Source organism: Oncorhynchus nerka, linkage group LG22, assembly GCF_034236695.1.
Source record: "Oncorhynchus nerka isolate Pitt River linkage group LG22, Oner_Uvic_2.0, whole genome shotgun sequence".
NCBI classification, from domain to species: domain Eukaryota; kingdom Metazoa; phylum Chordata; class Actinopteri; order Salmoniformes; family Salmonidae; genus Oncorhynchus; species Oncorhynchus nerka.
In genome coordinates, this window is record NC_088417.1 from 29,022,235 (window position 1) to 29,046,552 (window position 24,318).

At 44.4% G+C, this 24,318-nt stretch overlaps 1 protein-coding gene across 1 annotated transcript; it reads right to left on the reverse strand.

The window, feature by feature from the left end:
• Positions 1-499: 499 nt before the first annotated feature.
• snx16 (sorting nexin 16) lies at positions 500-22,182 on the reverse strand. The gene is made up of 8 exons (XM_029626665.2): positions 22,019-22,182; positions 20,265-20,919; positions 17,793-17,879; positions 10,221-10,369; positions 9,680-9,749; positions 8,548-8,684; positions 8,317-8,448; positions 500-4,134 (listed from the first exon to the last, which is right to left on the reverse strand). The coding sequence occupies exons 2-8, from the start codon at positions 20,736-20,738 to the stop codon at positions 4,017-4,019; spliced, it is 1,167 nt and encodes a 388-aa protein (XP_029482525.1). The 5' UTR covers positions 20,739-20,919; positions 22,019-22,182; the 3' UTR covers positions 500-4,016.
• Between the last annotated feature and the right edge of the window lie 2,136 nt (positions 22,183-24,318).

Sequence of the window (24,318 nt, forward strand, 5' to 3'; positions counted from 1 at the left end):
AAATGTCATTAATAACTCAATGCCTGTTTTTTTATTATCTACCAATAGGTGCCCTTCTTTGCAAGGCGTTAGAAAACCTCCCTGGTCTTAGTGGTTGAATCTGTTTGAAATTCACTGCTCGACTGAGGGATCTTACAGATAATTGTGTGTGTGGGGTACAGAGATGAAGTAGTCAATCAAAAATAATGTAAAACACTAGTATTTCACAGTGTCCATGCAACTTCTGACTTGTTAAGCACATTTTTACTCCTTAATGTATTTAGGCCATAACAAAAAGGTTGAATACTTATTGGCTCAAGACATTTTAGTTTCATTTGTAATAAAACATTTCTAAAAACATAATTCCACTTTGACATTATGGGGTATTGTGTGTAGGCCAGTGACACAAAATCTCAAGTTAAATCAATTTTAAATGTGGAAAATGTCAAGGGGTGAGAATACTTTCTGAAGGAACACGCTGACACACGTAGTATACAGAGATGGGGAAGAACTGGTTAAATATGTTTCATGTTTTTCATTGAAAAATATTTATTGTCTTTTGAAAAGGTCACGCATGAAAGGATCATGGCTGCATAAAGACAAGTCATTGTTCTGAACAGAACCCAACTAACAGCTACAGCCCACCGTTTAGAAAAAAAACAAAACCCACGTCATTTGACCATTTATCCCAGATAAAACTGTATGCGTAAAATCACCAAAACAAAAACATGGATATCACCAAATGATCACTAAAAGAGAATCGCAGGATTAAGTAGTTGTCCACAAACAGCTATGTATTGGAAAATGCTTGACTTTAAAGTAATTATGAGGTTTGATCCATCCTGTCTAACAAACACATTTTCTGGGGGTGAACTATTCCTTTAAGCACACAAAATGATTCCGACAACAAATCACATTGATTTTAATAACAGTTGTTACATACCAACCACAGTTCATACTTGATTTTGTCCACAGGACACTAGCCATGTGTTTAACTTTAACGTGACACTAAAACTAGTTCAAAACAAAATGTAATTTAAACCTTTTTCCATCAAAATAATTCTATGATAATTTTTCTCTCTTCACATTTCACACTAAAATCTATGGAGCTAAAAGTGGACTAGAGCAATATCAAAAGCAAGTGGCAGAAACTCAAGGCACTTCAAATTAGTTTGAGGGACTACACAAATATGTGGGATGAACATTGAGCCAACATCAACCACAAGTAATATGGAAAGCTACGCAGCGTGTATGAAAAAAACACACAAAAAAAACAGAAAAGGCACTCTGCTTCAAATAAGCCGTTATAAAATGGAGGCTATGCTAACCAAGCTAGCAACATGCTCCTATGTCATACAGTACATACATAAAGTGCATCATACAGCCACTACTGGCCAAGTCCCAAACATATACTCTGCAATAGAGATAGGAGCTAAAGCGGTCTGTGAAAGCTCTCAGCTCATAACAAGAAACAAAACACACCAACATGTGACATTTTGAGAAATGGTGTACTCGCAGTCCATTGTACTATACACACAGTGCACAAAACATTAAGAACACCTGCTCTTTCCATGACGTGCTGACCAGGTGAAAGCCATGATCCCTTATTGATGTCACCTGTTAAATCAGTGTAGCTGAAGAGAGGAGACAGGTTAAAGAAGGATTTTTAAGCATAGAGACATGGATTGTGTATGCACCATTCAGGGAGGTGACTGGGTAAGACAAAATATTTAAATGCCTTTGAACGGGGTATGGTTGTAGGTGCCAGGCACACTGGTTTGTGTCAAGAACAGCAATGCTGGTGGGTTTTTCACACTGTGTATCAAGAATGGTCCACCACTTAAAGGACATAAAGCCAACTTGACAACTGTGGGAAGCATTGGAGTCAACATCCCTGTGGAACGCTTGACACCCTGTAGAGTCCACGCCCCGACAAAGAGGCTGTTCCGAGGGCAAAAAGGGGTGCAACTCAATATTAGGAAGGTGTTCTTAATGTTTTGTACACTCAGTGTATACATTGTACTGTATTGAGTATTGCTTTTTGGGATGTTAGTGTACACTCAACAATGTGCTCACATTATGGCTTATCGTGATTGAGTGTGATCAATATATTCTCTCTCGCATGCATTCACAAAGACAAAAGTGACATTCACAAGGGAGCCGGAACCATAGAATGGAATCCTTAATTCTAGGATTTGAATACCCGTAGTTCACAGGCAGAGGTCAGTGATAGTGGTCTGGTAAGTTTGAGGAAACCGATTCCATGCAGACAGGGGTCATTCTGCTCAACGTTGATATATTCATGATACCATCCACCAATCATATCAGCATGTATCAGTGGACAATTAAAAAATATATATTTTGTCCTTTTGAACGTGAATAGCAGAGCAATATACAGTATCTCTTTATGAGCATTCAGCCACATCTGTCTGTTTTCAATGGGGTTTTTCTGCTAATGTATTTAGGCAAAATACATTTCTTAGTGTAGAAATTAGGTTAACATGGGCATAAAAGATATGATTTCATGGAATGTGGGACTGACATGATAAACAAGAGGTGTCTGAACGCTAAGGATGTCAATGCTCTCTCCAACGGGGCCCGTAGACTGATATGTTAAGGTTCACTCTGTGTTTAGACATTCAGAGATGACGACGTTTAGTAGTGCAAGCAACGCATGACATCAAACATAACGGGGGCAAATCAACAAAATGTCAGTTCGACAATGTGTAGGGTCAAAAATCTAAACTATCACAGAACCAAAATAACACACAAAACAAGTATTTGATGTACCACCCCCACAAATACTTTCTGTTCTACTTTTGTTGAAGATACTGTATGCCAGATGGGCAGTATAAAGCAATGAGATGTGACTACTAGGACAATATTAGTAGACAAGCTAAAACATATGAGCTATCATTCTCCAAATATCTGCCAACCACCCCATAACAGCCTTGACCTTTATAATAACAGGAAATGACATGTTAATCCCTGCCATCTTGAACACATCATTGACCGGCAGAATATTCCCATGCGCCTTGTCGTCATCGTCTGTGGCCATACCTACTATAGCCACAGGGTGGTGTTGTTTCGCTGATGCAGAGGTGCTGTAGTAGTCACGCTTTGCGAGGTTCCATTTCTCGGTCTATGGATTTTCATATGGTTCATCATATTGCAAGACCCAATTATCCAATCAGCTTTAAGGAGGTGTTAGAGTCCCTCTCCGGGTTTTGGTTGTGTCTGAAAAGGCACCCTATCGGCTATTCAGTGCACTACTTTTGACCAGGACCCATATGGCTCTGTTCTATATAGGGTGTCATTCCAGACACATCCACTCTTTGGCTGGGAGACCACAGGATCTGGGGGCTCTGGAAACCTGTTTCATACAGATAAGGTGTGGAACCAACTAACCCCAAGAACTAAACTAATGAGCTACAGTACTAGCTACAGTTACCAGTTGATTAGATGTATGCATTCCCCCTACGTGGTCTGATTGCACCATTCTGAGGTGGATGTATGGTCTTCAAGCTTAGATTAGCAAATGGACTAGGTGAATCTGAGGACTGCCCTCAGTTAAAACATATTTTTTATTATTATTATTTTTTTTCTCATAGTAAAGTGTCCCTGCAGGTCTATGCAAGGTCCCTCAATTACTCGATCCACAACTTCATGGGGACAAATCAACCATTGAAGGAGTGATACGGGATAAAGTGTCCCTACTCTGCTCCTGTCAGTATCATTGAGTCCAGTCAGATTAACAGGCAGCTGGGATGACCTGGGGGTGTTACTGAATAAAGTGCCCCCACCCAATTCATATTCTCTCTGAAAAACAGTGGCCAGTGTCTGTGGAAGTCTAAATGAGCAGCAAGGCAGGGGGTTGATCAACTATCCTGCCAACAAACTAAACAATGTTTGGAAGGGGGGGTCACGTCCAAAGCCCCACCCTCAGAATGTTTCAGTCCCAAGATCCTTGAGTAATAGTGATCACAGTCATGAAGGAGGGGATGAATTGAGGGAAGAGCAGAGTTGTCCCAGGTGGCTCAGTGCTCCAGCCGAGCGTCACACACCTGGGTCACCTCGATGACAGGTGGAGAGCTGCCTGAGGCAGGCCCACACCAACACCCTGAGAGACGCAGAGACTGGTGGGCCTCACACTTCCTGGAGAGACAGAGAGAGGGGAAAATTGAAAAGGTGACATGAATCGATGGACCAGTGTAGGTCGAGAGAAGAGGGGATGAACATTTCAAACATATGGACAGTATGATATGATAAAAGACAGTGGTAACACATTGAGACACACCAGAATAAGTACCGAGACCATCACTGCACATGTGAAAAGAGCTTTAAGTAAATACTCTGGGGTAAAGACGCACATGGTGGCCCACAGGTCAGTCAGAAGACATGGACAATGGTACTAGACACCATTATCATGATACCATATAATGTGAAGTATTCAGCACCTCCAACTACTGCACCCTATCTCAGATAGGGGCCGCACAGCTGTGTAACATGGAGGGAAAAACACAAAGGATGGATATGATCAGGGTCATTCAACTAAGACAGAACCCCCTGCTGTTGCCACCAATCCATCTACTGTATGTCCACATTGTCTGGCTCTGCAATTAACCATACACATAGCCCTTTAGACCAGGGATCATCAACTATACTGAACAAAAATATAAATGCAACAATTTCTAAGATTATACTGAGTTACAGTTCACAAGGAAATCAGTCAAATGAAAAATTCATTAGGCCCTAATCTATGGATTTCACATGACTGGGAATACAGATATGCATCTGTTGGTGACAGATACCTTAAATAAAAAGGTAGGGCCGTGGATCAGAAAACCAGTCAGTATCTGGTGTGACCACCAACATGCAGCGCAACATCTCCTTCACATAGAGTTAACCAGGCTGTTGATTGTGGCCTTTGGAATGTTGTCCCACTCCTCAATGGCGGTGTGAAGTTGCTGGATATTGGCGACAACTTGAACACACTGGTTGTACACGTCGATCCAGAGCATTCCAAACAGGCTCAATGGGTGACATGTCTGGTGAATGTGCTGGCCATGGAAGAACGGACATGTTCAGCTTCCAGGAATTGTGTACAGACCCTTGCGACATGGGGCCGTGCATTATCATGCTGAAACATGAGGTGATGGCGGTGGATGAATGGCACAACAATGGGTCTCAGGACCTCGTCACGGCATCTCTGTGCATTCAAATTGCCATTGATAAAATTACAACTGTGTTTGTTGGCTGTAATTTATGCCTGCCCATACTATAACCCCATCGCCACCATGGGGCACTCTGTTCACAACGTTGACATCAGCAAACCTCTCGCCCACACAACGCCATATACATGGTGTGGTTGTGAGGCATGTTGGAAGTACTGCCAAATTCTCTGAAATTACATTGGAGGTGGCTTTTTGGTAGAGAAATTAACAGCTCTTATGGATGTTCCTGCAGTCAGCATGCCAGTTACACGTAACCTCAAAATTTGAGACATTCTGTGGCATTGTGTTGTGTGACAAAACTGCACATTTTAGAGTGGCCTTTTATTGTCCCCAGCACAAGGTGCACCCTTGTAATGATCATGCTGTTAAATCAGATTCTTGATATGCCACACCTGTCAGGTGGATGAATTATCTTGGCAAAGGATAAAATGCACACTAACAGGGATGTAAACTAATTTGTGCACAACATTTGAGTGACATAAGCTTTTTGTGCGTATAGAAAATTGCTGGGAGCTTATTTTAGCTGATGAAACACGGGACCAACACGTTTATATTTTTGTTCAGTAGATTCAGCCGCGAGCCAATTTCTTATTGAGCAGATGGTCAGGGGGCTAAAACATAATTACAAATAATTTGTAGACTAGAAATTGACAGCAAGAAACGCAAACATATATAATATTTGACTAAAACAAATATTTCAATCCTTGCTTACATTTGTATATGATCACATATAAAGTACCAGTCAAAAGTTTGGACACCTGCTCAGTCAAGGGTTTTTCTCTATTTTAACATGGTAGAATAATAGTGAAGACATCAAAACTTTGAAATGACACATTTAGAATCATGTAGTATCCCCCCCCCAAAAAGTGTTAAACAAATCAAAATATATTTTAGCCTCAAAGTAGCCACCTTTTGCATTGATGACAACTTGAACACTCTTGGCATTCTCTCAACCAGCTTCACCTGGAATGCGTTTCCAACAGTCTTGAAGGAGTTCCCACAAAAGCAGCTCACATATGCGGAGCTGCTTTTCCTTCACTCTGTGGTCCAACTCATCCCAAACCATCTCAATTGGGTTGAGGTCGGGTGATTGTGGATGCCAGGTCATCTGATCCCTCTCCTTCTTGGTCAAATAGCCCTTACACAGCCTGGAGATGTGTTGGGCCATAGTCTTGTTGAAAAACAAATGATCGTCCGACTAAGCACAAACCAGATGGGATGGCGTATGGCTGCAGAATGCTGTGGTAGCCATGCTGGTTAAGTGTGCCTTAAATTCTAAATAAAAATCACAGACAGTGTCACCAGCAAAGCACCCCCACACCTCCTCCTCCATGCTTCACAGTGGGAACCACACATGCAGAGATTATCCGTTCACCTACTCTGCGTTTCTTGAAGAAAAAGCAGTTGGTACCAAATAATCTCAAATTTGGACTCATCAGACCAAAGGACAGATTTCCATTAATGTCCATTGCTCGTGTTTCTTGGCCCAAGCAAGTCTCTTTTTCTTATTGGTGTCTTAGTGGTTTCTTTGCAACAATTTAACCATGAAGGCCTGATTCACGCAGTCTCCTCTGAACAGTTCATTTTGAGATGTTTTACTTTAACTTGGTGAAGCATTTATTTGAGCTGCAATTTCTGAGGCTGGTAACTCTAATGAACTTATCCTCTGCAGCAGAGGTAACTCTGCATCTTCCTTTCCTGTGGCGGTCATCAAGGGAGCCAGTTTCATCATAGCACTTAAATGGTTTTTGCGACTGCACAAAGTTCTTGAAATTTTCCGGATTGACTGACCTTCATGTATTAAAGTAATGGACTGTTATTTCTCTTTGCTTATTTGAGCGGTTCTTGCCATAATATGGACTTGCTCTTTTACCAAATAGGGTCATCTTCTGTATATCACCCCTACCTTGTCCCAACCGTTTGGCTCCAACACATTAAGGAAAGAAATTCCACAAATGAACTTTTACCAAAGGCACACATGTTAATTGAAATGCATTCCAGGTGACTACCTCAAGAAGCTGGTTGAGAGTGTGCAAAGCTGTCATCAAGGCAAAGGGTGGCTACTTTGAAGAATCTCAAATATATTTTGATTTGTTTAACACTTTTTTGGTTACGACATTTTTACATATTTGTTATTTCATAGTTGTGATGTCTTCACTATTATTCTACAATGTAGAAAATAGTAAAAAATAAAGAAAAACCCTGGAATGAGTAGGTGTCCAAACCTTTGCCTGGTACTGTATCTCTCTATTCTGCGTAGGAATACTGTAGAACAGATTTCTCAAATCAAAACCACTTGGAGCTGATTTGCTGGTGTTTAGTCTTTTATGTCCAATAATTAAAAATAAATATTTGGGGGGGGGGCAAAGAAAATCACTCACAGGCCAAAATTGGTATAGTATTTATATGGTTCAAGGCCCATTCCTGTCTGAGGTTTAATGTTAAGTCAACTAAATAAAATGTTCAGTCTGGTCTGTAATACAATATCTCTAATCCGATTAGCCGAATGAGGTAGCCACCCGATGTCTTTCCTTTCCCAACCACTAAACACAGCTCTGTCAGTTCTGCAATCCTCAAGGCTTTGTCATTTTTCACTGGACAACTATTGAGGAAACACACTATGGCTACTTCACTAGCATTAGGAAAATTAAGTTAGGGGGGGTGGGGGTTGCTGTTTTCACAAAGGCTTTCAAGGTCATTTCTGTTTTTGAAAGTGAATGCTCTGGGGGAGGGGATACAGTAGTATGCCGCTTTAAAAGAGGCACTCCAGCAAAAATCAGCTAACGGCAGTTGAAGTCATAAGCACAGTTCACTTTGAGGAGATTGATTGTGATGGCCACTGCTATAACAGGTGGCATGATGCCAGCTGGTCTTCAGGAAGAGGGGTTGATCATCTGAAAAGACAGCTAACTGAATGAAGAGAGTTTGAGCATTATACAAAAGGGCTTCTCGATGTGAGTGTGCGTATAGTGCAGTGAAAAATCAGTTATGAGTAAGAAAACCACGGAACTGGTGAATAGTATCTTGAATAAATAAATCGAGGCAATGTTAACGGGATATAGTGAAACCTTGGATTGTGTGTGTGTGTGTGTGTGTGTCTTACCCGTTTTCCTCTGACATAATGTCCTGGTCTGCCTCGGCGGTTGATGACTCCACGTCTCCATCTGCGTCTACGCTGCTATCACTGCCCTGAGCTGACAACCCACTCTGGCTCTCTGGGGTCAGAGACTCCCCACTGTAACGCGTGCACACACACACAATCTGTTACACACCCTAGAAACACAAGCCATGTAACACAATTGCAGTAAACCTGTGTGTGTCTGTTGTTCAGTACCTGAGGCGCTTCTCCAGAAGGTGGATGTGACGGTCCTTCTCCTCCAGTCTCTTCTTGAGGGAGCTAATCTCTCTCTGCTTCTCAACCAGCTCTTTCTGCAGACGATAGTTACTCTCCTCCAGAGTCTCACAGAATGCCTGGTAGGGGGGCGGGAGCGAGAGACAGACACAGAGTTATGAAAACGTGACAGGACAACAACTTGCATGGCAAAAAAAAACAAAGTTGGGTAAGTTGAGCCAAAGGAATAGTTGTTACTAGGAAACCATACACAAAATGTATAATTTGACCACATATTTAGGAAGAGGTCATCATTTCATGGAGTCTGTGAAGAAAGAAACCACATGGAAAAAGTGGTAAGCAAGTTAGGTCCAAAAAAACAGATTTTCACCAAGTCAAATTAATCTATTGTGTTAGAGGTTTCATGATGCTAAGTAGATCGTTTTAAGATTGATGTATAGAACAGTTGGGGTCTCTAAAATACAATATGAGGTACTTAACCTAGAATAAAAGTTATCCATCCTTCTAGCTGTGTGGGCTAATATAGTTTAAATGTTTGCCTTGGGGTAATTTGGACCAATGGTTGAGCCAATTGAAAGGGTTTCCTTCCCAGGCATTATCGCCGGGATATGAGGTAACACCAGGGCCTAAGGGTTTAAGTGTTTAAATGCTTAAAATTATTAAAAAGACAAAAAAAGCTATTGTGATTGTGTTAAGGAAATAAAGATAGACATGGTTTTAAAAAGGTAGTGGTAATAGTTAATTCAGTACAGAAATGTGTAGGAGGCTTAACTCACCCTGTCCCGCGGCTCAACTTACCCCACTCTCTCCTAGTGGACAACTTAGAGGAGAGGAAGCCAAATCCTAATCCTCCACTAACCAAAGACTGTAAAAGCTATTCTAATGACAGTTATGCTAATGGATGTATATACTAATTAGATGCTGGCATCGGAGGCTCATTCCAGCTAGAGAACAACAAAGCCCGTCCCAAATTACTCCCAGGATTATGGGTCACAGAAACAAACACTGCAGAAACTGGATTGAACTGGTCTCGTTTGGGTCTACGTGACTTCTCAATAGGCTTTTGTGAAAGTCGACCTCAAGTTGCATGCTGGTAACAGAAGATCGGTCTTACCCGGCTCTCCTCCAGACTGTCAAAAGGACCTGGTGGATCATCTAAACACAGGAACTCTCGCACTGCTATGCTGTTAAAGAGACAAGGAAAGACAGCGTTTTAATAATCAACAACAACTTATCTTTCCATACCAACCAAGCAACTTCAGGGTACTCACACACAATCCCCCAAAAGACAGTGTATCTATGATGGATTGGGTATTGGTTTTGCTGTCCATGTCACCAGTATTGGTGCCAAGGAAACTAGACAGGGTATTAGAAAAGGTTTGTATTACAATGCTAAATACAGTTACTGTGTAATGTATGCTTTTAACCTTGACTACATAACTCTAATATAGCCTAAATAAAGTGTGTGTGGATACATTCAGCTGCTTCCATAGACGTTCATTGTTGTTGGCCAGGTGTTAAGTCCGTCTCAGGTCATAGGCAACCAGCAAGTCCATCAGTAAACTCAAGACTGTGTGTGTATATGTGTGTGTGTGAAACCTCAAAGCACTTGAGGTTTGCACTGCATGATGAGACATGTTCACGGAGACACGCACCAGTTGGCAACGTCTTTGTGTGCCACCAGGTTCTGTAGGAAGGCCTGCAGGCCCAGCTGTCTGTCCTCTAAGAAGTCAGAGTTGTAGTTGTCTTTGAACCAGCGCTTTGGAGGCAGAGAAAGTCTGAACCCTGGGAACATCTCCTTTAGCTGAAACTCACACACACAGAGACAGGTTAGGCAGGGGAAAAACAACACCGATACACACACACGGCATCTTAACACACCCAGTACACACACATTACACACCGTACAAACAAACACACGTACAAAACACACACGGAAAAGAGAGACGAAGAAGCACAGGCTAATTATCGCAATAACACCACCAACACACCCTGAACAAATGTAACATTACATGGTTTGTTATGTCCAGGAAAACCAAACAAGGCCTGTTTGCTCAACAGTGAAGGGAGGGGCTTGAGTTATTGATCTTTCAAAAACACATCCATGTCAACTATGGAAAAACTCTTCAAACAATTTTCCCAAATTCCGGTTAACAAGTACAGCACATGCAGCCCAGTGTTCATCCCGTTAGGCCAATGCCCTTATTCACAAATCAGAGTAGGAGTGCTGATCTTGGATCCGTTTTTAAATACATATATTTTAAATCATAAATAACCCTGATCAGCACTCTTACTTTGAGTCTTTGTGAATAGGTGTCCAGATTGGTTAGTTCTCTCTTCTAGAGCGAGAGAGACCACAGGAATGGCTGTGCTGCCTGTCCACAGCCTCTGTGTGTCTGATGGAGGGTGTGGCCTTTTCTTACCTCACCCCAGGCTACTGTGTCTAGTAGCAAAACCGGATTTGTAGGCGTATAGTCGACATTTAGCCTTCTGTAGTCTGTGTTTTATTACAACAAAAAAATTCTAACAGAAAAATGTAGTAGGCCATCTAAGGGTATTGTTGGCAGTGTGCTGACTTAAGGATAAGACTAGATTTAAGAAAATAGTTGATTATATGGACGTCACATGAAGCACTCAGCTGTAAGGCTTTTAAAAAGTGAATGATTATTATACCTAATCCACATAGTATTTCTCATCTTGTCCATCTCTGACCTGTCCCGCTAGGAGTTGGCTTCCTGTGGCTGGCTAGACAAAGCTACTGCTGCTGTTGTTGTTTGTGGAACACTGGCTCTTTGTGTGCAGGGGGGGGTGCACAGAGGGGATTCACTTCATTTCTGTATTACTCTCCAACACAAAAGAGCTACTTCCACAGAACTGATGATTACAGACGGTCTCTCCCACAGAACTGATGATTACAGACGGTCTCTCCCACAGAACTGATGATTACAGACGGTCTCTCCCACAGAACTGATGATTACAGACGGTCTCTCCCACAGTACTGATAATTACAGACGGTCTCTCCCACAGAACTGATGATTACAGACGGTCTCTCCCACAGTACTGATGATTACAGACGGTCTCTCCCACAGTACTGATGATTACAGACGGTCTCTCCCACAGTACTGATGATTACAGACGGTCTCTCCCACAGAACTGATGATTACAGACGGTCTCTCCCGCAGTACTGATGATTACAGATGGTCTCTCCCACAGTCGTGAGAGGGTGCTGCTTTACGGGTTCCTGACCAATTTTGTGTTTCTTTTTTTTGTAGATAATGTCTCGGACATAATTTCCTACCACCGAACACACCTTCTGGACATTAGAACAGCGATCACTAAACTCAATTTGGATGACAATTTCTACTTCAACGAGTTGGCAGCTCTGGACGCAGTGTTGTCATGATACCGAAATGTTTACTTTGATACCAGGTTTAGTATCACAATACCACAAATAAAGGCATATTGGCCAAGGTCACAGAATGGCACTTGATCCAAACAGATCAAGATCATTACATTTGACATTTTAGAATTTTTGGTGTATGCATTAATCAATCAAATAATCATACAATCCATTTGTATTTGTTACCATAAGAACATAACAGTAATATTTTTTTTGAATGGTAAATCTCTATTGATAAACTGGGCAAATCAAGATGTAGCCTATTCACAATGCAGGTGAATGCATGTGTGACCCACCACCAGGATTCAGTCCTATGTAGCAAAAATTTGAAATAGTATTTTTTTTTTTACAGTAAAGTAGAGAGACTCAGAGCTAGAAAACGGTATTTCAAACACTGCAGTTGAGTAACAATGGGAAAGTAAATCTGCTTTGAAAGTTGATATACTTGTAACCCCACTTTTGAGAAAATGGCCCTTGAATATTTTGGTACACCTCCTAAAGGAGCTTTTGTCTACACCCATTCAGCATCATTCACACCGTCTTAAGCCTTGGCCCTACCCATCTCTTTAACGATTTCTTTCTGACTCATTGCGAGCTCACAGAACAGGGCTCCGGGCAGCCGAGCGGAAATGGAGGAAAACTCGCCTCCCTGCGGACCTGGCATCCTTTCACTCCCTCCTCTCTACATTTTCCTCTTCTGTCTCTGCTGCTAAAGCCACTTTCTACCACTCTAAATTCCAAGCATCTGCCTCTAACCCTAGGAAGCTCTTTGCCACCTTCTCCTCCCTCCTGAATCCTCCTCCCCCTCCCCCCCCTCCTCCCTCTCTGCAGATGACTTCGTCAACCATTTTGAAAAGAAGGTCGACGACATCCGATCCTCGTTTGCTAAGTCAAACGACACCGCTGGTTCTGCTCACACTGCCCTACCCTGTGCTCTGACCTCTTTCTCCCCTCTCTCTCCAGATGAAATCTCGCGTCTTGTGACGGCCGCCGCCCAACAACCTGCCCGCTTGACCCTATCCCCTCCTCTCTTCTCCAGACCATTTCCGGAGACCTTCTCCCTTACCTCACCTCGCTCATCAACTCATCCCTGACCGCTGGCTACGTCCCTTCCGTCTTCAAGAGAGCGAGAGTTGCACCCCTTCTGAAAAAACCTACACTCGATCCCTCCGATGTCAACAACTACAGACCAGTATCCCTTCTTTCTTTTCTCTCCAAAACTCTTGAACGTGCCGTCCTTGGCCAGCTCTCCCGCTATCTCTCTCAGAATGACCTTCTTGATCCAAATCAGTCAGGTTTCAAGACTAGTCATTCAACTGAGACTGCTCTTCTCTGTATCACGGAGGCCCTCCGCACTGCTAAAGCTAACTCTCTCTCCTCTGCTCTCATCCTTCTAGACCTATCGGCTGCCTTCGATACTGTGAACCATCAGATCCTCCTCTCCACCCTCTCCGAGTTGGGCATCTCCGGCGCGGCCCACGCTTGGATTGCGTCCTACCTGACAGGTCGCTCCTACCAGGTGGCGTGGCGAGAATCTGTCTCCTCACCACGCGCTCTCACCACTGGCGTCCCCCAGGGCTCTGTTCTAGGCCCTCTCCTATTCTCGCTATACACCAAGTCACTTGGCTCTGTCATAACCTCACATGGTCTCTCCTATCATTGCTATGCAGACGACACACAATTAATCTTCTCCTTTCCCCCTTCTGATGACCAGGTGGCGAATCGCATCTCTGCATGTCTGGCAGACATATCAGTGTGGATGACGGATCACCACCTCAAGCTGAACCTCGGCAAGACGGAGCTGCTCTTCCTCCCGGGAAGGACTGCCCATTCCATGATCTCGCCATCACGGTTGACAACTCCATTGTGTCCTCCTCCCAGAGCGCTAAGAACCTTGGCGTGATCCTGGACAACACCCTGTCGTTCTCAACTAACATCAAGGCGGTGGCCCGTTCTTGTAGGTTCATGCTCTACAACATCCGCAGAGTACGACCCTGCCTCACACAGGAAGCAGCGCAGGTCCTAATCCAGGCACTTGTCATCTCCCGTCTGGATTACTGCAACTCGCTGTTGGCTGGGCTCCCTGCCTGTGCCATTAAACCCCTACAACTCATCCAGAACGCCGCAGCCCGTCTGGTGTTCAACCTTCCCAAGTTCTCTCACGTCACCCCGCTCCTCCGCTCTCTCCACTGGCTTCCAGTTGAAGCTCGCATCCGCTACAAGACCATGGTGCTTGCCTACGGAGCTGTGAGGGGAACGGCACCTCAGTACCTCCAGGCTCTGATCAGGCCCTACACCCAAACAAGGGCACTGCGTTCATCCACCTCTGGCCTGCTCGCCTCCCTACCACTGAGGAAGTACAGTTCCCGCTCAGCCCAGTCAAAACTGCTCGCTGCTCTGGCCCCCCAATGGTGGAACAAACTCCCTCACGACGCCAGGACAGCGGAGTCAATCACCACCTTCCGGAGACACCTGAAACCCCCACCTCTTTCAGGAATACCTAGGATAGGATAAAGTAATCCTTCTCACCCCCCCCCCCCCCATAAAAGATTTAGATGCACTATTGTAAAGTGGCTGTTCCACTGGATGTCATAAGGTGAACGCACCAATTTGTAAGTCGCTCTGGATAAGAGCGTCTGCTAAATGACTTAAATGTAAATGTAACGGATTCACATGTGAGGGCCTGTGCTAAACAGTAAGGTAGTGAGGTAAACAACCAAAGATTTCAAGACTAAAAGTGGTAAAAGTAATAGCCTACAATAAGGGAAAACTCCAGGTAAAAAATAAATAAGAAGGTGGAAACGGTACAGTTCACGCTGACAGTGGCGTGTGCAGAAAGTAGCACACCGTGCTCGGGTAGCCGATGTAAGACTTTCCTACCTGGACAAGAGGAACACCTACAGCGTGCGTGCATCATCCCCTTCTGTACTCCTGGTTCACCCACGACTGCATGACTCAAACACCATCATTACGTTTGCTGACGACACAACGGTGATAGACCTGATGGCCTATAGGGAAGAGGTCAGTGACTTGGCAGTGCAGTGCCAGGACAACAACCTCTCCCTCAACGTTGGCAAGACAAAGGAGTTGATCGTGTACACAGTAGGAAACGGAGGGTCGAGCACGCCTCCATCCACATCGACACGGTTGTAGTGGAGCAGGTTGAGAGCTTCAAGTGCCTCGGTGTCCGCATCACTAAGAAATTAACATGGTCCACACACACCAACACAGTTGTGAAGAGGGCACGACAACACCTCTTCCCTCTCAGGAGGCTGAACATATTTGGCATGGGCCCTCAGATCCTCAAAGAGTTCTACAGCTGGACCATTGAGAGCATCTTGACTAGCTACAGCACAGCTTGGTATGGCAACTGCGTGGCATCAGACTGCAAGGCACGACAGAGGGTAGTGCATACGGCCCAGTACATCACTGGAGCCGAGCTCCCTGCCATCAAGGACCTCTATACCACGCGGGGTCAGAGGAAGGTCCTAAAAATGGTCAGACTCCAGCCACCCAAGTCACAGACTGTTCTCTCTGCTACTGCATGGAAAGTGTTACCAATGCACCAAATCTGGAACCAACAGGACACTGAACAGCTTTTACCACCAAGCCATAAGACTGCTAAATAGTTAACCAAATAGCTACCCGGAATATCTACATTGAACTCTTGATTCAACACATATGCTGCTGCTACAGTTTATTATCTATCCTGTTGCCTGGTGAATTTACCCCTACCTATATGTACGTATCTGCCTAAATGACCTCTTACCCTTGCACATCGACTCGGTACTGGTACCCAGTGTATATAGCCAAGTTATCTTTACTCATTGTATATTTATTCCTTGTGTTATTTTTATTGATTTTTAAAAATCTCTGCATTGTTGGTAAGGGACCATTTCACTGTTAGTTTACATCTGTTAAAGACGTGTGATTTGATTTAGATTTGCATTACACACGGTCCATCCCAGGGTACTGACTATTACACACGGTCCATCCCAGGGTACTGACTATTACACACGGTCCATCCCAGGGTACTGACTATTACACACGGTCCATCCCAGGGTACTGACTATTACACACGGTCCATCCCAGGGTACTGACTATTACACACGGTCCATCCCAGGGTACTGACTATTACACACTGTCGAATACCCATACTAACATACTGTATACTACCTACTTAATGAGCATACACTACATGCTATTAGTTCATTTTAGTATACTGTAAACAAACAGTATCCTTTCAATTGAGGGCATTAGCGCCTTGCCAGTGACCGGAGGTTGATGTTGTTGCATGGGCCCTCAGATCCTCAAAGAGTTCTACAGCTGGACCATTGAGAGCATCTTGACTAGCTACAGCACAGCTTGGTATGGCAACTGCGTGGCATCAGACTGCAAGGCACGACAGAGGGTAGTGCATACGGGTGTGTTGTTAAATTCAAATCTGGAGTGCCAGAGTGCACTCGTAAATTCCCGAGTGTTTCGCTCTCTGAGCGCACACTGGACGCTCCGCCAAGAAGTAGGGTTGATTTGAGCGTTCTGACCTTACAACGGGCAGTCAAGCACCCAAGTTAACATTGGCTAGCTACTTCCAGACACAAATGAGACTACTCTGACCATTTTACTCGCCCTAGCAGAGCCGGTTAGGCAGTTTTCATGTTATCAAGAGCATTGGTGACTAACTGCTGTTGACAACAAATTACTTCTGCTTTTTTTGCCGACGTTTACTGACAACGGCCATATTCAACGGGTGTTGAGCACTCGCAAATTCATTGTTCTGTGCTCTGAAACACTCAGACGAGTGTGCTCTGAAATCGGAGATCGCCAGAGCGAATTTACGAAAGCACCCGAATGTCAATTGAGAATGTACAACGACGATATCTTTTAGCTAAGCTAAGAATGCCGGGAATAATCAAACCAATAAAAAAAAATTGGGTAGTTAGCTTATAGTTAATCTACTGGCAAGTTTGATGTATTATTAGCCAACTATCGTTAGGTTGCTAGCTAACATACCGGTAACATACTGCTGTAATGATATGCTATGTGGTTCGTAAGAACAGCGTAGCTAACAAATTGTCAGCCAACATAACGTGTAAGGTAACTTGTTTGAAAAGTCATTACATTGTTCAACATTTTCTTAACATTTGTCATAATTAGATAAAGCAATGAATTTGTATCCGCTCCTGTTGTACTTCGGCTGCATATTTCCCCCCATTTTCTTCTTATGGGCCCTAAAGTACGGAAATAGTGTCCTCTGCATGTATACTTCATATTTTGGCGAATTTAGTACGACATCAGGGAACTTTTGGTATATTAACTATATCCATACTATATACTCAATTCAAGTCAAAGATTGTATGGTACGTGCGGTTAGTATGAGTATCCGAACACATCTACTGTTTCTCCGATAGTACTGAGTATAACCCTGTCTCTCCCACAGTACTGAGTACTGTCCCTCCATGCGAGAATCTACAGCCACAAACACATATTGTGTCAGGGCAATTGAGCACTGGATAGGCCTACATTATTGACAACAGTAATAGGGTTTGTTACTTAGACTATTCAGATGGGGTACAGATCAGGAAAAGTGGAAACCAGGGCATGTGTGAGATGACGGAGGGTTATGTCACATGGATGAGTCGTATGCTAGCTAGCAATGATGTCATAGATGGTAAAGTTCAGATACCTTTGAGTTTAGATCGCAGCCCATTGTTGACAGACAGGAGGATAGTTAGTCCGCCCGAATGTATTCATCAGACAAACCTTTCCTCCTACGAGGCCCAGGACAGTCTCTGGGAGGAGTAACTATCCTCGAGTCAGGACGTACCTTGTCGTTGAGTCTGGAGAAGTCAGTGTATCTTCTGAAAACCACCCAACTTTCATTCTGAGTCTTCCTCACCAGGACCTTATACACCTGCAGCAGGAGACCAAACACACACACACATGTTAACAGCTCACCTTTGACCTTATGATAGCAGTTAACTTATATTCAATTAGAGTCATAGATTAACAATGTTTCCTTCAAAACCAAACCAGCACAGTGCGCCGGAGACTGAATCTGAACATAACAGAGATTTATTTTCTCAATATTAGTAAAGACGTATAATAGAAGCTTAGTAATACCAAGAGACAAAGACAATATGGATGTGAGCTTGCTTTTTAGAAGAGACAACTTTCTCCCTTTCATAACCAATGTCTTTTTAAGAAAGTCAGACATTTAGCGTTTCTTCATCTTGTCCATCTCTGACCCTGTTCAGTCATTTCAAACCACAGGCATTCAGAACACACTGCCTGCGTCACGAATGGCACCATATTCCCTAAATAGTGCACTAAATAGGGAATACATGTGCCATTTGGGATACAATCCCACTGATTTGGGGTTTTATGGAACACCTTTGATGCCGAAAGCTATTCTAAGCATGACGGCTCAGAAATAAGCATTTATAAGTCCAACTCCTTGGGTTTGGTTAGAGCGGTGTGTCTGAATGAAAGGATAGACTGAAGAGAAGGTGAGCCAGCCAAGGCTCACAAGAACACACTGGCACTAATATCAAATGGGTTAACAGGAACTTGGAAGCCAGGAAAAGAAAGGAGAAGACAGTACCTAACCGACAACAGGGACACCATGCAAAAGAAAGACTAATAGGTGTAAATATAATAGAAACCCTGGCATCATCATGTGTACGTTATGTCCACAAACTGAGGTTACGGCCCAATTGGCACCCTACTCACTATAGTGCACTGTGTTTGATCAGGGGCTCTGGTAGTGCACTTTATAGGAAACCATTTTGGAGTTACACTAAGCAGTTGTGTACTTGCAGCAAATGAGGCAGTCTATTTTAGATAGCATTAAGGGAAAGCAGTGGGAATGCAGAAGCCATTTTAGGAGTGAGTTAATTACTGGACTTGACCTTTAAATCAATGACTGAAGTCTTCAGCAGCATATTCTGATTCCTTTTAATTAAAGTGCTGCTGGAGAGTGAAATGACAACGCCTGTTTGAGTGGAAGGGGCAGTACACTGCAGTACCAATCTGCAACTAGGCTAGATCATGAATACAACTTGAAGCCATGAGCAGCAAACACTTTATACAATAGTGTTAGGCCTTCAATACAATTCATGTTGCAAACTATAAATGAGAGAGAAGAATGTGCAACCACTCAGTTGCTTTGAGTCAAATCCTTATTCTGCTGTATCATCGTCCATCTGTACTGGATGAGAGGGATGCAGGGGGGTTAACAAATGGTCATTGATGGCAGGGCTGATGTATTGAGATCGTGATCAGCATGATTTCACATTCCAACACATCCCTCAGTCGCTCCTAATAACCTCCAGCAGTTCCCACACCTCTCGCCATGATGTTGCCACTTTTGGCTGGCGCTAATAATCTGTTCCTGATCCAATGGCACCTCCATCTCCCTAAAACTCCTAAACATCTGCCCAGGCAGCAGGAACAGTACAGGGCTTCTAATCCCATCTACGGGAACAAATACAGGGGGAGAAGGCAGACTACAGACAATCCACAGACTACCCATTGTCAACAGAGTGACTATGCGTAGACTACAAACTATCCACAGCGATCTATAGCATAATTTTGTTTGTGAGTGTTGACCAGACCTTAGCCACCTGGGATAAACTCTAAACACACAGGAAATAGCCTTGGGGGGGGGATCATGAACTGGATTTGGGGACACAACAGTCAGGAAACAAACAGACTAGCCAGACCATGATAAATGAATGGTAATGTAGCCTAACTAAAGCCAACTGGTCATTTGTGCCACTTGGTGCTTAGCCCAGAGCTTAAAGGGATACTTCGGGATTTTGGCAATGAGTTCCGATATCTACTTCCCCAGAGTGAGATGAACTTGTGGATATGATTTTTATGTCTCTGTGTCCAGTACGAAGGAAGTTAAAGGTAGTTTCGTGAGACAATGCTAACTAGCATTAGCGCAATGACTGGAAGTCTATGGGTATCTGCTAGCATGCCAAAATCTCAAAGTATCCCTTTAAAAAAGTTCCAGTAATGACATTAACGACATTCCCAACAAGTCCAGGCATCAAAACAGAAAGGAAGGATATTTCAAATGACTTGCAACTTGGGAAAAAGTGGTTAAAATAAGGACAACATTTTTGCTGACTAGTTGAGTTTGGCTTCCTGCTGGTCCCAGTCATGTTTGAATTGCATAGCCTGGTCCCAGATCTGTGCTATAAAGCCAACTTCTTGCATGACAATAGCCATAGGTAAGACAACACAAAGATCTAGGACCAAGCTAAGAATTGCCTCCCTCTCGCTCTCTCACCGTCAACTTGGCCCGCTCCTCCATGACCTCGTAGCCCAGCACGGTGGGGGTGATGGGCCTCTCTTCCCAGGCTGAGGACCCTGTGATGGATCCTGGAGGTCCTGGTGGTGATTCCTGATCCATGTTCATCCGGGAGGAGGTGGAGTACTCCACCGTGGGGTCCAGCCCCAGCCCGTTCAGCCTGGCCCGGGTCACTGGGCTCTGACACTGCAACAGGGAGGGTGGAGAAGTGAAGCAGCAGCCTCTCTCTGAGCTTTGGGATCGAGGCCCTCCGACTCGATTCCCTCTCCTCCCAGGGTCACGGCCAGGGCCCAGGATCTCATCCCTGGGGCCTCTAGTGGAGGAGGACTCAGAGCTGCTGGAAACACTGTTCAAAGATGAGGTCCTCTGAGGGCCCCGCCTGGGCTTCCCATTGGCCCCTGGCAGGGTCCTATCTCTGATGGAGACAGGTACAGGCACGAAGGGCGAGGACATCTGGCTGGGCTGTCAGTGTCCTCCCTCTGGTTGTCAGATACCCCAACCCTCCTCACCCACCTCTACCGCCAAACTCTTACTCTCACAGCCTTGCAAACTGGCAGGGCAGCAGGTCAGCATAGGAGGCGCTGGTGAAAAAAAGACAGGGCCAGTACTCACTCTCGCTCTAGGATCCAGCACCCTATAAAAAAAATAGAGGATACAGAAAATAAAACTGACTTATCATCCCACCTTTTGCTTGCTGATCATAAGGACATTGATCATGTTATTAAATACACTATTGTCCCCTGAATGAGGCCAACTCTTTGCAAATTGCAACCAAGATGCACATAAATTATTGATAAAGCCAGATGTCATTTATAATTGATAGATGTGTGTATGAGTAAAATGCATTGGGGGGGGGGCGGGGGGGGGGGTCTAGGTGAGAATGGTCCCTTGCACATTAAATAAGCTTTCATTCAGCCTGAAACTGTATCGATTGTCTGGTGTCTGTCTGACAGAGCTCCCTGCCAGTCAATGTCTGCATCGCAAATAACACCCCATTTCCTATATACTGCACTACTTTTGACCAGGACCCATAGGTAATGCACTACAATGGAATTAGGGTGGCATTTGGGAAACACATAATGACAGAGCACTAATTGAGCATGGTAGAGTAAGTCAGTGGAGTTTGTCTGGTCTTTATAGATTAAAAGACTAGGCTGAAAATACATGTGACACAAACATCCCAGATTTATTGTGTTGCTGCAGAAAATGCTATGTCCTGGTTGCTTTGTTCACACACACACACACACACACACACACACACTTTAACCTCATAAGAAGCTTCATATTACGAGCCTTTGGACTATTTTATCTCCACGCGGAAAAGTCAGGACCCAATTTCAGCTGCAGATGTGATCTTGCCTAACCCTGTGATGTGTAATGAGCATCTTGTTGACTGTAAAACAGAACCCATGCAGGGAGGTGAAGAGGAGTTGTAAACATGAAAGGATTTCTCCATAATGAGGCGCCTTGGCGGAGTACCGATTGTTTAAAATGGCAAGCTTTTGTTCGAGCTGGAGCAAAGGTTACATCACTGAAAACGAGGTAGAGTTAACACCATTATTATTTAACTAACGAACTTGCCATTTAATTCGCATAATAGCTATTCAGCAAGCGTATCACCTGGCTAGGCTAACGTTAGCTACTAGCTAGCATCAAGCCAGTTAACGTTACCGCAGACACTTTTTGCTTGATTCAACAGCACAGAAGAACGAGATTGGCATAACGTTACTCACCGCAGGATGTTCTCGCTCCACGTTCAGTTGCTTCATCATAGATGTTAACATTTCTGGTTGTTTACAGTGAAAGATATCCTACTTGCTTTTGCCAACTGTCATACGCAAGACTGGTATACAACGCCGACTACAATCCCTCCAGAAAAAATAGACGTCATCACGCATATGCCCAGGGCCAGTACGCGCCAACAAATCTTTGCCCAAATATATATATATTTTTAAGGGGGGAGCAAATATAGGCTGCATATCTATGGCTTTGGTACGGTATAAGAAACAGTGAATTATAATGCAAGAGAGTGTTATAAAAAATCATAACAAATGTTAATTGGTATGGTATTTGGGTGTACAATAGTATTTTGCACAAAGAATTGAACTGAAGTGCACAAAGGACATTTCTGTTCAATCACTGCAAAACATCAGTTACTTATGTTTCCTTTACAAAGTAATGAACACTGATGGAAATTGGTGAACGCACTGTTGGATTTAATAACCGTTCAGGAATCCCTCTTACCTAATAAAGTTGGGGCAAGAAGGTAGGCTGAAGGCTGCACAGCAATCTGACTGACCAATGGCTATGACAGTCATTGCCTACTGTGTATGTAACAGGCCTCTCTCAATTTATCTGGGCCTACTGTGACCTGATTTTGGCTAAGCCATTTTTTTCAGGGCATTCAAAATAGCAGATGCAAGAAAGCATCTCAAAAAAGGACTCTCACCCTGGAGCCCCAAAAAAATCACATTTAAAATGTTGTCATTGTTGAATGTTAAAGTAGTGAACATATGCATGGAGGCATTTTTACATAGTTGAATTTCACAGCAGGCTCCTCTTCCATCCTATCATCTCTTCCCTCTGCTCAAACCTTCTCCAACCTATCTCCTGATTCTGCCTCCTCAACCCTCCTCTCCTCCCTTTCTGCATCCTTTGACTCTCTATGTCCCCTATCCTCCAGGCCGGCTCGGTCCTCCCCTCCCGCTCCGTGGCTCGACGACTCATTGCGAGCTCACAGAACAGGGCTCCGGGCAGCCGAGCGGAAATGGAGGAAAACTCGCCTCCCTGCGGACCTGGCATCCTTTCACTCCCTCCTCTCTACATTTTCCTCCTCTGTCTCTGCTGCTAAAGCCACTTTCTACCACTCTAAATTCCAAGCATCTGCCTCTAACCCTAGGAAGCTCTTTGCCACCTTCTCCTCCCTCTTGAATCCTCCTCCCCCTCCCCCCTCCCTCTCTGCAGATGACTTCGTCAACCATTTTGAAAAAGAAGGTCGACGACATCCGATCCTCGTTTGCTAAGTCAAACGACACCGCTGGTTCTGCTCACACTGCCCTACCCTGTGCTCTGACCTCTTTCTCCCTCTCTCTCCAGATGACATCTCGCGTCTTGTGACGGCCGGCCGCCCAACAACCTGCCCGCTTGACCCTATCCCCTCCTCTCTTCTCCAGACCATCTCCGGTGACCTTCTCCCTTACCTCACCTCGCTCATCAACTCATCCCTGACCGCTGGCTACGTCCCTCCCGTCTTCAAGAGAGCGAGAGTTGCACCCTTCTGAAAAAACCTACACTCGATCCCTCCGATGTCAACAACTACAGACCAGTATCCCTTCTTTCTTTCTCTCCAAAACTCTTGAACGTGCCGTCCTTGGCCAGCTCTCCCGCTATCTCTCTCAGAATGACCTTCTTGATCCAAATCAGTCAGGTTTCAAGACTAGTCATTCAACTGAGACTGCTCTTCTCTGTATCACGGAGGCGCTCCGCACTGCTAAAGCTAACTCTCTCCTCTGCTCTCATCCTTCTAGACCTATCGGCTGCCTTCGATACTGTGAACCATCAGATCCTCCTCTCCACCCTCTCCGAGTTGGGCATCTCCGGCGCGGCCCACGCTTGATTGCGTCCTACCTGACAGGTCGCTCCTACCAGGTGGCGTGGCGAGAATCCGTCTCCTCACCACGTGCTCTCACCACTGGTGTCCCCCAGGGCTCTGTTCTAGGCCCTCTCCTATTCTCGCTATACACCAAGTCACTTGGCTCTGTCATAACCTCACATGGTCTCTCCTATCATTGCTATGCAGACGACACACAATTAATCTTCTCCTTTCCCCCTTCTGACGACCAGGTGGCGAATCGCATCTCTGCATGTCTGGCAGACATATCAGTGTGGATGACGGATCATCACCTCAAGCTGAACCTCGGCAAGACGGAGCTGCTCTTCCTCCCGGGAAGGACTGCCCGTTCCATGATCTCGCCATCACGGTTGACAACTCCATTGTGTCCTCGTCCCAGAGCGCTAAGAACCTTGGCGTGAT

Bases quoted from the DNA above. Each gene is read 5' to 3' on its own strand.
- snx16 (XM_029626665.2), bottom strand. From the start codon at position 20,738: ATGTCCTCGCCCTTCGTGCCTGTACCTGTCTCCATCAGAGATAGGACC. The intron at 17,880-20,264 runs GTGAGAGAGCGA...CTCCTGCTGCAG, and splicing joins AGGAGCGGGCCAAGTTGACG to GTGTATAAGGTCCTGGTGAG. The intron at 9,750-10,220 runs GTGCGTGTCTCC...TCTCTTTAACAG, and splicing joins CACAAAGACGTTGCCAACTG to CATAGCAGTGCGAGAGTTCC.